Below are 12,674 nucleotides of genomic sequence, written 5' to 3' on the forward strand. Positions count from 1 at the left end.
CCACAGAGAACATGGATACGGAGGCCTGATGCATGGTGTTTAGAAGACTTGGCAAAATGGCGATCCAGTTGACCAGGGCTCCATGCAGGAACCCTAGTGGAAGGGAGAGACAGGCAGTAGATCCCAGAGTTGTGCTTTGGAAAAGATGTCCAAGGGGAGGAGGATGACAGGCCACCATGGGTCCTGGGATGGGAATCCGGGGATCTGGGGGTGCTGGGCGGGGAGGCGTGGGTCAGGGGAGCCCCGAGCAATGCCCCCACCCCAGGAATGCAGGAAGGAGGCTTGGCAGCTGGGTCCGGACCTTGGGCTGTGCCCACTGTCAGTGTCTCTTGCATGTCACTCCAGCATCCTCAGCATGTCCGCAGTTTGTCACCCCCCATTTGGAGAAGCTGCAGCGGAAGATGCTTTCCTCCGTGCCCTTGCAGGCGACATCATCCATCCAAATCCTTCCTGTGCCTGTGGAGACAAGTCAACACGATTTCTTAGCAGAGATGCAGGAGGGCAGGACAGACAGGAACACTGTTGTCTGTCCTTGACCCAGCTGTCCCAAGCTCTGCTGTCAGTTCTCAAATCTAGTGGTTCCCATCTGCCTTCTCCATTCCACCAAGACCAAATACTTCTTTTCTAGGCTCAGTTTTTTGAGGGCAGAATAAGAATAATTGACAGTGGAGATGGTGGTATTTACTGAGTAGCCCCTCTGTGTCAGCATCTTACACATACGATCTTCGTCCATTCTCACCATGGTGCTGTGAGATAGCCATGAATAAACCCTTTTCCTAGATGGGAAAACTGAGCTTCAGAAGGCAACTGGTGCAAGGTTGCTCAGCTTGTAAGTGGCAGAGTCTGAACTCAAGCCCAAGTCTTGCTGCCTCCCAGGCCACGCTTTACACGAGACACTTCATAGTTTTTGAGATACGATATCTTGCGGCATTTGTTGATGGATATTCAGACAGGGCCTAATCAGAAGGACAGTGTCCAACAGACCCTGGTTGGACAGATCCAGTGCCCCATAAGTATCTCAAGTCTGTCAGTACCAACATGACCTTCAATCTTCTGAAATTTAAAGCAGACGGTCTCTTTCTATGAGCTCAAAACAGTGGTACTCGGAATGACAGGGGATCCCAGAAGTTAACATTATAACCAGACATCTATGTAATGACAGGCAGAAGCATCCCTAACCACAAGTAATTAGGTCAAGTTCCCCAAATACAAGGTCCCTACGACAATCTAGCTGAGTTTTGCCTGTCTGTTCACTCAGCTCTTAAGGGGACCAACCTACTGGTCTGAAGATGCCCATGCAGGGGAGCCTTTAGCTGGCTTTCCCAAGATTGTACCTGAGTCTCAAGAGACATAAACTTGGCACTGAGGTCCCTTACTGAATGTCAAGGGAATAGGGCAGCTGGGTGAGGCTCCAAGGGAATGGAGAGGGCTCATCTGGGGTCAGAGGGGTCAGTGGAGAGGGGAGAAGTCACCTAGAGCTCCCACTGATGAACTGGCAGGGCCATCACCCATGGTTCAGGTGGGCTCTCTGGGTTGATGGTCAAGGAAGGTCTCCGACGGTGGGAGCTCACTTGGGAGCCCTCTGGAAGGATGCCTGAGCTTTAGGGCTCCCGTCTCCCATGGAAGCAGTAGCTCAGAGCTTCGCTACTCAAAGCGTGGTCCTGGACCAGTAGCATCAGCATTCCCCAGAGCTTGTCAAAACTGCAGACCCTCAGGCCCCACCCAAGACCTACTGAATCAGAATCTACATTTGAAGCAAGTGGTTCTGCATTGAAGTTTGAGAAGCAGAAATAGGTACAGCAGAAATAGGGCTTTACAATAAGTAGAATAAATCTCAATTCAAGTCTCAGCCCCATCTAGGAAGACCATTTCAGTTGTAAAACCGGGAAGGGAGTCCCGAAATATGAGACTTTTCGTGTTAAAGCTGGGTAGGTTCTGGGTAAACCGGGATGGTTGGTCACTCCAGCACCCTGACTTGTTAGGTCTATGAGCCGGCACCCAAAATCATGGGGTCAAAGGTCATAAACTGCGTTCCAACATTACTGACTGTGCCAACCTGGGCAAGTTCAATGAGGTGACATGTATTCCTGTATTTTGTTTTTTGTGTTTTTCTGGCCACACTGCATGGCATGTGGGATCTGAGTTCCCCAACCAGGGATGGAACCTGTGCCCCCTGCATTGGAAGGGCAGGGTCTTAACCACTGGACACCGGGAACGTCCCAAGAGAATATTTTTCTTTTTTTTTTGGCCACACCGTGTGGCTTGTGGGATCTTAGTTCCCCGACCAGGGATTGAATCCGGGCCCTCGGGAGTGAGAACACAGAGTCCTAACCCCTGGACCACCAGGGAATTCCCAGTTCCTGTATTTTGAAGGGCTTTCAAATGCACCAAAACCCTATACAAAAGGTAGCTCAGGGATTAGTACTGTACCCTGACCCTACCCCCATTTCCTCCCTGTCCCAACTCTCAGCAGCCAGACAACCTCTCCTTTTAGAGGAATTGTCAGGACTAATTATTAAAACCCTTAAAACTGTCACTCACCCTTGGATTGCGTGGGAAATCCCTTTACAAAGAGCATCAAGGGAACACCTAAACCATTTTGCTGCCCACGAAAACGACCGCATGAACTAAGTGGTTTGGACATATTTTTTATGCCCAGATTTTCAGCATCTGTTGTCATGGGAATACCAAACAGTGAATTCAGGAACAGAGCTGGGAGGAGAGGCCTCCTTCTGCTGTCTTTTTGGATGTTATTTCTTCATCAGAGCCTCTTCCCTAGCCGGATACAGTGTGCCTCTTACACAATAAGCTCTCTGAGGCCGAGCAAAAATTCTCAGATTAAATGTCTCCTGGAAAACACATCAGTTTACAAATTACCCTTCCTTGGGCTACAGGCCCAAGAGCTCTGTGGGATTAGTCACATCCAAAACAAATAAAGGAGCAAATGAAGGAGACCGACAAATACAGAACAGGCCCCAAGGTTACGAGCCCAAGTGCATACACAGGATCACGAGACTCCAAACTCTAGCTGGTGTTCAGCTAGGGAGTTCTGGCTAACGTCCAGTCATGGAAGAGCTAATAAAATGAGAAAAGCGTTGTTAATTCAGCAGCACTGAATATCTACAGGTCCTGGGACATCGCTGAAGGGCCTATGAACCCGAAGACCGTTTCTGCTCCTTGCCACGTCAGAGGGGCTAGCATTGCCACGACTCCAGGTACCAATCATCCTTTTAGCTTTAGAGCTGACACCTGATACTCAACGTGTGGCCCAAGGACCAGGAAATCAGTATCACCTGGAAGGTTGTTAGCAGCAGAGAGTCTCGGGCCCACCCGGACCCGAATCAGAGTCTGCATCTTAACAAGACCTCCTAGGCTCAGGCATGCATTCAGGTCTGCTCCTCCGGATGGTCTCTCTGTTGGCTCCGTAAGAAGCCCCAGCAGGTAAGCGGGGAAGGGGCTACTGTGCTCCCCACTGTACAGTCAGAAAAATTAAACAACAGGGTGAGGTTTTTACCTTGAGGAGGAAAAACTGGGACAAGAGGTCAGGTCTTCTGACACTTAGAGCTGTTGGAAGGTGATATCGTTGGGATGCGTAAGTGGAGATTTTGTTCTATCCTTATTCATTCATTCATTCAACAAGTATCTTTTTTTTTTTTTTTTGTGGTACGCGGGCCTCTCACTGTTGTGTCCTCTCCTGTTGCAGAGCACAGGCTCCAGACGCGCAGGCTCAGCAGCCATGGCTCACAGGCCCAGCCGCTCCTCGGCATGTGGGATCTTCCCGGACCGGGGCACGAACCCGCGTCCCCCGCATCGGCAGGCGGACTCTCAACCACTGCACCACCAGGGAAGCCCCGACAAGTATTTAAGAGTCTACTCCATGCTCAGCCCTATTCTGGGTGTAGGGACTACATCAATGAACAAAAAATGATGAAAGAAAAACACTGTTGGTGGGAATGTAAACGGGTGTAGTCACTGTGGAGAACAGTATGGAGATTTCTCAAACAACTAAAAATAGAACTACTATATGACCCAGCAATCCCACTCCTGGGTACATATCTGAAAAAAAAACAAAAACACTAATTTGAAAGATACATGCACCCCAATGTTCACAGCAGTGTTATTTACAATTGCCAAGAATATGGAAGCAACCTAAGTGTGCATCAACAGATGGATAGATAAAGAAGCTGTGGTATCTATATACAATGGAATACTACTCAGCTATAAACAAGAATGAAATTTTGCCATTTGCAGTAACATTGATGAACTTGGAGGGCATTATTCTAAGTGAAGTAAGTCAGACAGAGACAGACAAATACTGTATTATATCACTTATAAGTGGAATCTAAAAACTACAACAAACTAATGAATATAATGAAAAAGAAACAGACTCACAGATATAGAGAACAAATTAGTCGTTACCAGTGGTAGGGGAGGGGCAATACAGGGGTGGGGAACACGGAGGTACAAACTATTGGCTGTAAGATAAGCTGAAGGATGTATTACTGGTTTGGCCAAAAAGTTCGTTTGGTTAGTGAAAACGTTGTTCAATAAAGTTCTTCGTGAAAATGAAAAATGTGTCTTTTATTTTTACTTAAAACTGAACGAATTTTTTGGCCAATCCAATATATAACATGGGGAGTATTAGCCAATATTTTGTTATAACTATAAAGGGAAAGCAACCTTTCAAAATTGTATAAAAACAAAACAAAAATCTCTGCTTCATGGAACAAACATTTGAGCTGCTGCATGTTTATTTGAGTAATACTAATAGAAGGAATTGAGGTAGGAAGTAGATGGGCCCCTGGCCTGGACAGCTGGTGTTTGTCAAGGGCAGTAAAATTGAAGCTTTGTTTTCCCCCAGACACTCCAAGGACAAAGTTAGTGGCAAAAAACTGAGCTCTGCTGAAGTAAAGAGATAAGATGACTACCCCTGAGGTTAAGAAAAACTCCCTGACTGCACAGGCACATTAAGACTCCTTGGGGGGGTCAAAAAGGAGGGGGTGCCACCCCATAATACGTGATGCCAAGACCCCCATAGGCCTCTGCAGTGGGATCCATCTTAGCAAAAAGTTAGCACGCATGTTGGGGAGAGTCCTAGGACAGGTCAGGCGTGGAATAAGAAACAAGAAATTGGCCAAAGGTAAACAAAGACCTGGAAGGACTGTCCTAAATAAATGATTTAAATCACCTCTTTATTGCCTCCTCATTAGAAGACACCTACACCCTTTCTCTCCAGATGTGTATCTCTGCCTTGCTTCAGTCTCTTAACAAACGAACTGTTTCTCTGTGTGCTCTCCCACTTCTTGTGCTGTGTCTCTAATAATAAACTTTGTACCTGTTTTTACAGTTTTTGCCTCCTTGAAACATTCTTGTTTTCAAATGGGGGCAAGAGCCAGGGCCACTTAGCTTCTAGCCTCTGGCCCCTGGGGGTCTAGCAGCTAGGATTCCTGGTTTTTATCCAGGCTACCCAGGTTCAGTTCCTGGGCAGGGAACTAAGATCCTGTTTCAAGCCACCACTCACTGCTGATCTCTGAGATCAGAATGAGTTACACTGATTCCTACGGGCTGCCATCTGAGCCTCACACAGGGACAGGCAGGATGGCTATCAAACAGATATTTAAGAGGTAGGAAAACTAAGGCCCCAGAAAGGTTAAGTGACCTGTCCCACGACGATTAAGGGGATGAGATCATGACCCAGGCCTCTGACGTCCAGCCAGTCCAGTCCCCATTCCTTATAGAACCACATACACGGCACACAGCACAGATCACTAAGCCAGGAGGCTGCAAACCCAATTCGACCCACTGCCTGCTTTTGTAAATAAAGTTTTATTGGAACACGGAGCCTGCCTGCCCCCAGTCTGATTACATTTTGTCTGTAGTTGCTTTCATGCTACAACTACAGAGCTGAGTAGTTGTGAGAGCGACCATCTGGCCCAGATAGCCCAAACTATTTACTCCCTGGCCCTTTAATGTTTGCTGACCCTTGCACTAAGCCACCTCCCAGTATTTGAATTTTATCTTAGAAAAAAAGGGCCAAAAAATGCTAATAATAGAATTAAAAGAGAACACTCCCAATTCTATCCACCCACTCCCACCTACAAATCTGTATGCATTTGTACCCATCCTCAGCTCCTTCCGTCTGTCTCTCTGTCTCAAAGAAAGATTTTCTTGGCGGGTCCAGGACTAATTTCCCAGCAGCGCTATGGTGGTCTCACGCCCTCCATCTCCTCCTGGACCCTTGCTCCAGCCATCACCCTCCATCTTCTTGATCTGCACTCATTCCCTGTCCAACAGCTCTTGGACCAATTTAAAATAAAAAAAAAAAATCTCCAAGTCTTTCTCATTTGGGCCTTTCCTTGCTTTTTTCCCAGGGAAACTGATAATTCAATTATTGAGCCCTGTCCAGGAAAACTCTGATGGTGCCAGACCACAGAGAGGGCTGCCAGGGTGGGGCAGTTTCTCGTATGGCTCTGGGGAGGACGCAGGTTTGGCAGGCACAGAAGTTCCTTCCTTCCTTCTTCCCTTGCCCCCTCCTCCTGTCCCTCCTTCCTCCCTCCCACATTTATCCAGAGTACCTATCACATCCCAGGCACAGTCCTGGGTTTTGGAGCTCTGCCCTCAAGGTGTTCCCACATACCTCAGCGATCAGGAGCGCGGGAGAGGTACGCACAGAAGATGCCACGGGAGCAGTGGGGGCATCTACATCACGGGCTGGGGTGGAGCGGCAAAGCCCCCCCCCCAGGAGGTGATCATTGAGCTGACTTTAAAAGCTGAGGAGGGACTTCCCTGGTGGCGCAGTGGTTGAGAGTCCGCCTGCCGATGCAGGGGACACGGGTTCGTGCCCCGGTCCGGGAAGATCCCACATGTCGTGGAGCAGCTGGGCCCATGAGCCATGGCCGCTGAGCCTGCGCGTCCGGAGCCTGTGCTCCGCAACGGGAGAGGCCACAACAGTGAGAGGCCCGCGTACCGCAAAAAAAAAAAAAAAAAGCTGAGAAGGAATTAGCTAGGTGAAGAGGAGGGAAAGGCATTCCAGACCCAAGGAACAGCACGTGAGAGGATACAGAGCTGGGAAACAGCTGTGTGAGCTCAGAGGCCACACGTGGGCGCATGCAGCAAAGGGATGCGCCGCCAGAGGTGGGAGGCGTGTGAGGACTGGCCTTGGGCACTAAGCTAAGGAAACCAAATTTGATCCTGAGAGCAGGAAAGACCCACTGAGCATCGGGCAGGGGAGTGACAGAGGCAGGAGCTCATTTTAGAGAGATCCCTGGCAGCCAGGAGGAGGAAGGCAAAGGAGGCAGCCTGGAGGGGGACAGGGGGCCGCAGTGTGGGAAGCAGCTCATGGAGGACGGCCCCATCTCCACTCAACAAGCAGCAAATAAATGTGCACCGCAGGGCCTGCACTATGCTAACTACTCACCGTATGTGATCTCACTTCGAGTTTGCAGTCATCCTGCAAAAGTGGAGGGACGGAAGCCTGGAGAGGTTAAGAAATCTGCTCCAGGTCACCAGCTAGTAAGTGGCGCATATGGGATGCTAGGTTGGCTTTGACCCGGAGACTGAGCTCTAGCCACTGATCTCCCCAGCCCGGGCACCTAAGGCAAGAGCAGGGGGAAGGAAGAGATAGCAGGGAGAGGAGGAGATAGAGTCAAGGGACCAGAGACGTTGACACTGGTAGCATCTGTTAAGACTCAGGGACCCAGCAGATAAGGGACACGGGAGTGGGTGAGGATGCGAGAAGGGACGAGTCTGCAGTCCTGGCTGGCAGGGCAGGAAGCATAGCCGGAAGAGAAACGAGTGGATGGAGAGCGGGGCCGGGGGCTTGGGAGACTCCGTGAGGCTGAGGGTGAGCGGACTGGGGTTGGGAGTCGGGGCACCTGCATGACGGGAAGCTGTGGTCAGAGGGCCGTTGGGACCTGATGCAAACCCCGCCAGCTGCCAGGAGAGGCGGGCTTCCCCTCCCTCTGCCCCCAGCTGCGAGGGCAGGCTAGCCCTTCCAACAGTTTAGAATCTGTGAACCTGTCTGCCTCCCCCTCTAAACTGAATGTGCTGAGGTCAGAGACTAGGTTGACTCAACTCTGTGCCCCAGTGCTGAGCCTAGTGCCTGCCCATGGAAAGTGCCAGAAGCTGCTGTGGGAAGAAGGGACTGCAGCCGGGCTAGGAGGATGGGTGCCAGGCAAGCCCCATCCCTTCCCCGGCCCCCATTTCCCTCTGTGCACCCATGAGGAACACCTGGCTACTTGTCCAGGTCTCGAATATCACGTGACCTAAGTTATTGGATGATGATGGAAAACTACGGTGCACATTTGATGCTGATGTGGAAGCAAGTCTGGCTTCCCACTGACTGGTTTAAAGACTTGAGTGGTGGGAATTCCGTAGCAGTCCAGTGGTTAGGACTCGGCACTTTCACTGTTGTGGACCCAGGTTCGATCCCTGGTTGGGGAACTAAGATCCCACAAACCATGCAGTGCGGCCAAAAAAAAAAAACAAATCCGGTGGCAACTGTAGAGCTTTCCTTCACACCATACAATACAAAAATCAAGGCAGGATGAAAGAGTTTTAGGCTAACCCTGCCCATGACATTCACATGACCTAATGTGGCTTCACTAAAAGAGTTTATGATTTTTCCCCCCCAAAGGTTTACTTCCACTTATTAGGGAGAAGCCCTCACTGGAGACAAAAAAGGAAAACGAGGACCGTTCCCACTGTTTCTGTTCCTCATGCAAACAGAAATGGCAGTTTTCCTTGAAGAAAACAGGCTGAGACCCAGCCCAGAGCTTTAGATGGGAGGGAAGCGCTCTCCCCGAGTGGGCTGCCCTCCGTGGAGCTGGACCCTTTGAACTCCCCACGCACTGGCCTTGAAGTCGAGAGGCCAGGACGCTGGGGTCAATCGGCCACTCTCCGCCAGCTGTCACAACACATTTCACAAGAGTCACTTCAGTGAGTGTGATTGTCTTGTCTGCTCAGACTGGGTGGCTTCTAAACAACAGACATTTATTTCTGTTTATTCACTGTTCTGGAGGCTGCAAGTCCAAGATCAGGGTGCCTGCAAGTTCCGGTTCTAGGGAAGGGCCCTCTTCCGGCTTGTAGGCTACTGTATGTCCTCACGGAAGCAGGAGGGAGCTCTCTGAGGTCCCTTTTATAAGGCCACCAGTCCCATTATGAGGGCTCTGCTCATGACCTGATCACCCCCCAAAGGCCCCACCTTCTGATACCATCACATTGGGGCTGAGGATTCCCACATATGAATTTGGGGGGGCAGGCGACACAAACATTCAGTCTGCAACAGTGACTGAGGTCTAAGGGACAAGATTCTGAGCCAGGACTGTGGCACTCCAAAGTGGGCACGAGAAGACAGGCAGCTGTGGGGAGCGGAGGGTTCCATGGCCAGCTGGGATGTGACCCGGCTCTATGTCCCCATCTGAAAAGGATGCCCCTCCTCTCACCATGAGGCCCTTTACCATTCAGCACAGTGGGCTGGGCCGCCATGGTCTCAGGTAAGACAGCAAACGCTCCATGACACAAGTAGCCTCCATAGCGGGGCCAGTGGGCCCTCCACGGGTCACCAGGGGACCTGGCAACTGAGTATGAGTGGGTCAGTCCAAATCCCTCCCCGCACCTGCCAGAATGCAGGTCCTCGTGACAGCTGAGCAGAAGTATTTCACATCCCAGGGTCCCAAGCTGGAAGGCACATCACAGAGTCTGTTAAGCCCCTTTAAGTTACAGATGGGACACCAAGATCCAGGGTGGAGGGGTAACAAGAGCACACAGTCGGGCACAGCACGTTATTATACAGGTGCAGGGAGCACTGTCTTCAAGCAGGTGGGACCATTGTTTTAGTTGTGAGTCAACACAGGTCTCTCTGAGTTCGAGGTCCGAATAAGGACAAAGCATTTGTGACGGTATTTATAGTTGAGTGTGAGCGTGTGGTGTGCTGTGTGTGCAGCTGAATTGTTATGGGCTGAATTGTGTCCCCCCAAAATTCCTATGTGGAAGTCCTAACCCCCAGGACCTCAGAATGTGCCTGTCTTTGGACACAGGGCCTTTAGAAAGGTGATTAAGGATAAATGAGGTCATTAGAGGGGCCCTAATCCAATATGACTGGTGTCCTTCTAAGAGGAAGAGACACAGACCCACACAGAGGGAGGACCATGTGACGACGCAGGGGGAAGGTGTCCCTCTACAAGCCAAGGAGAGAGGCCTCAGGAGAAACCAGACCTGCCAACACCTTGATCTTGGACTTCTAGCCTCTAGGACTGTGAGAAAATAAATGTCTGCAGTTTAAGTCCTACAGTCTGTGGTATTTGTTACAGCAGCTGAGCAGACTAATACAGAGAACTAGCCTGAGGGGAAGACACAGTACTGTGGATAGAGACTGGAGCTGGGGTGGAGCCAACCTCTTTGCAGTCGGAAAGGGACAGGTGGTTCCCATCAGCCGCCTGCCCAGGAAGGGTCTGCACCTCTCCCTCAAACTCTCCTGTACCGTCTAAGCCTGTCAAAGGAAAGCAACCAAAATGGTGAAGACTGCCGAAATCTTTTCCCCTGAGGATGAGATGAAGTGTTTGGAGATCTTCATCTGAAGAAGAAAAGACTCAAAGAGGAGCAGGGACAGCCAGCAGAGTGGATAAGAGAACGGACTCCCGAGCTACCTGCTTGGGTCTGAACCTGGGCTCTGCCATTTGCTACCTGTGTGACCTTGGACAAGTTATCCAGCCTCTCTGTGCCACCGTTTCCACATATGGAATATAGGTATGATAGCTGTACCTGCTTCCTAGTGTGGTAAGGATTACAGGAGTGAATTTTTTTTTTTTTTTTGGTACGCGGGCCTCTCACTGCTGTGGCCTCTCCCGTTGCGGAGCACAGGCTCTGGATGTGCAGGCTCAGCGGCCATGGCTCATGGGCCCAGCTGCTCCGCAGCATGTGGGATCTTCCCAGACCAGGGCATGAACCCATGTCCCCTGCATCGGCAGGCGGACTCTCAACCACCGCGCCACCAGGGAAGCCCATGAGTGAACATTTTTAACATGTTTAGAACCAAGCCTGGCACACAGGCAGTGCTATTTAAGCACTAAATAGTAACAAAAATGTAATCGGGACAAATGGGTGTGGGATTAGATAAGAGCCCTGAGATGCAGGGCTGAAAACGGGGGCCAGTAGGAGACCAAAAAAGAAAGGGAGTCAATTCAAGGGAAGGAAGAATGTTCTAATAAGCAGAACTGTCTGAAGACAAACCAGCTCGCCTGGGGGCCGTGAGCATCCCGTGGTCATGGCGGGAAGGATCCAGGCAGAGCCCGGCTGACACTGGCAGGACTGCTGTCAAGGGGATGCTGGACAGGAGGGCAGGCCTAGGCCTCCAGGACCCTCGCCCCATGTTCTCCTCCTCCGGGTGCCCTACCTTGTCCGAACTGAGCCGTCCGGTGCACGTCCTCGGAGCTGGGGAAGCCCAGCATGCGGCACACCACGTCCCCGTCCTTCTTGTCCCAGCCGTCATCGCACACGGTGCCCCAGCGCCGCTCGTGGTACACCTCCACGCGGCCCTGGTGTGGGCCCGAGCCGTTCACCAGCCGGACCATCAAGGCCTCCATGCCACCTGCCGGGAGAAGCACAGGGTCACGGGTCACTACCCAAGCTGGACACAGTGGGGCCCCACCTGGGGACCCCCCCGACTCCCCGCCACCACCCAACATAGGAGAGGGGAGCTGGGGCTACAGCCGAGGCGGAGCTGGCAGCCAGCAGAAACCATGGTGTCACCCCTGCCCATTATCACCCCTGCCCGTCTTCTCTCCACCTTTTTTTAAAAAATAGACTTTATTTATTTTTAATAGCAAAATTGAGAAGGAGGTACAAAGATTTCCCATAGACCTCCTACCCCCCGACCCCATGCACAGCCCCCCTTCACAACTATCAACACCTCCACCACGGCGGTCATCTGTGAACCCACATGACACGGCATGATCACCCAGAGTCGACAGTTTACACTAGGGTTCGCTCTTGGTGGTGTCCATTCTATGCTTTGGGCAAATGTCTAATGACATGTCTCCATCATTACAGTGTCCTACAGAGCAGTTTCACTGCCCTAAAAATCCCCTGTGCTCCACTTATTCACCTGCTATCCCACCTCCGAACCCCTGGCAACCACTGATCTTTCTCCTGTCTCCATAGTTTTGCCCTTCCCAGAATGTCATATACTTGGAATCATACGGTATGTAGTCTTTTCAGATTGGCCTCTTTCACTTAGTCATATGCATTGAAGGTTCCTCCATGTCTTTTCATGGCTTGAAAGCACATTTCTTTCTAGCACTGAATAATATTCCATTGTCTGGATGTACCACAGTTTAGTTATCCATTCACCCACTGGAGGACCTCTTGGAAGGAATTATGAATAAAGCTGTTACAAACATTCCTGTGCAGATTTCTGTGTAGACAGAAGTTTTCAGCTCATTTGGGTAAATACCAAGGAGCAGAATTGTTGGATTCCTCTCTACCCTTTGACACCTGGTGACCAGCTGTCAGGCCTGCCAGAGCGGAGGGTGAAGGGGCACAGAGGAAATCAAGGGATGGTCAAGGCTTGGTGAACAGGTGGCCCTGCCGCGTAGTTCAGTAGGTGGAGAGGTCCCCCAGGAGTGTCTCAGCCCTGCGCTGTCATCTGTATCCACCTTCCCACTAGGCTGTCAGCA

The 12,674-nt window shown here is 50.8% G+C and overlaps 1 protein-coding gene across 2 annotated transcripts in view; it reads right to left on the reverse strand.

Annotated features, from left to right (window-relative positions):
• Positions 1-319: 319 nt before the first annotated feature.
• Positions 320-12,674, reverse strand: part of SCARA5 (scavenger receptor class A member 5) — a 115,037-nt gene continuing 102,682 nt past the window's right edge. For both annotated transcript variants that reach the window (XM_060102070.1, XM_060102069.1), the window contains 2 exons: positions 11,393-11,587; positions 320-456 (listed from right to left, as the gene is read on the reverse strand). In XM_060102070.1, the coding sequence (XP_059958053.1) occupies positions 320-456; positions 11,393-11,587 (332 nt within the window). The remainder of the gene's footprint in view (positions 457-11,392; positions 11,588-12,674) is intronic.

This window comes from Mesoplodon densirostris, chromosome 6, assembly GCF_025265405.1.
Source record: "Mesoplodon densirostris isolate mMesDen1 chromosome 6, mMesDen1 primary haplotype, whole genome shotgun sequence".
In the NCBI taxonomy this organism is placed as follows: domain Eukaryota; kingdom Metazoa; phylum Chordata; class Mammalia; order Artiodactyla; family Ziphiidae; genus Mesoplodon; species Mesoplodon densirostris.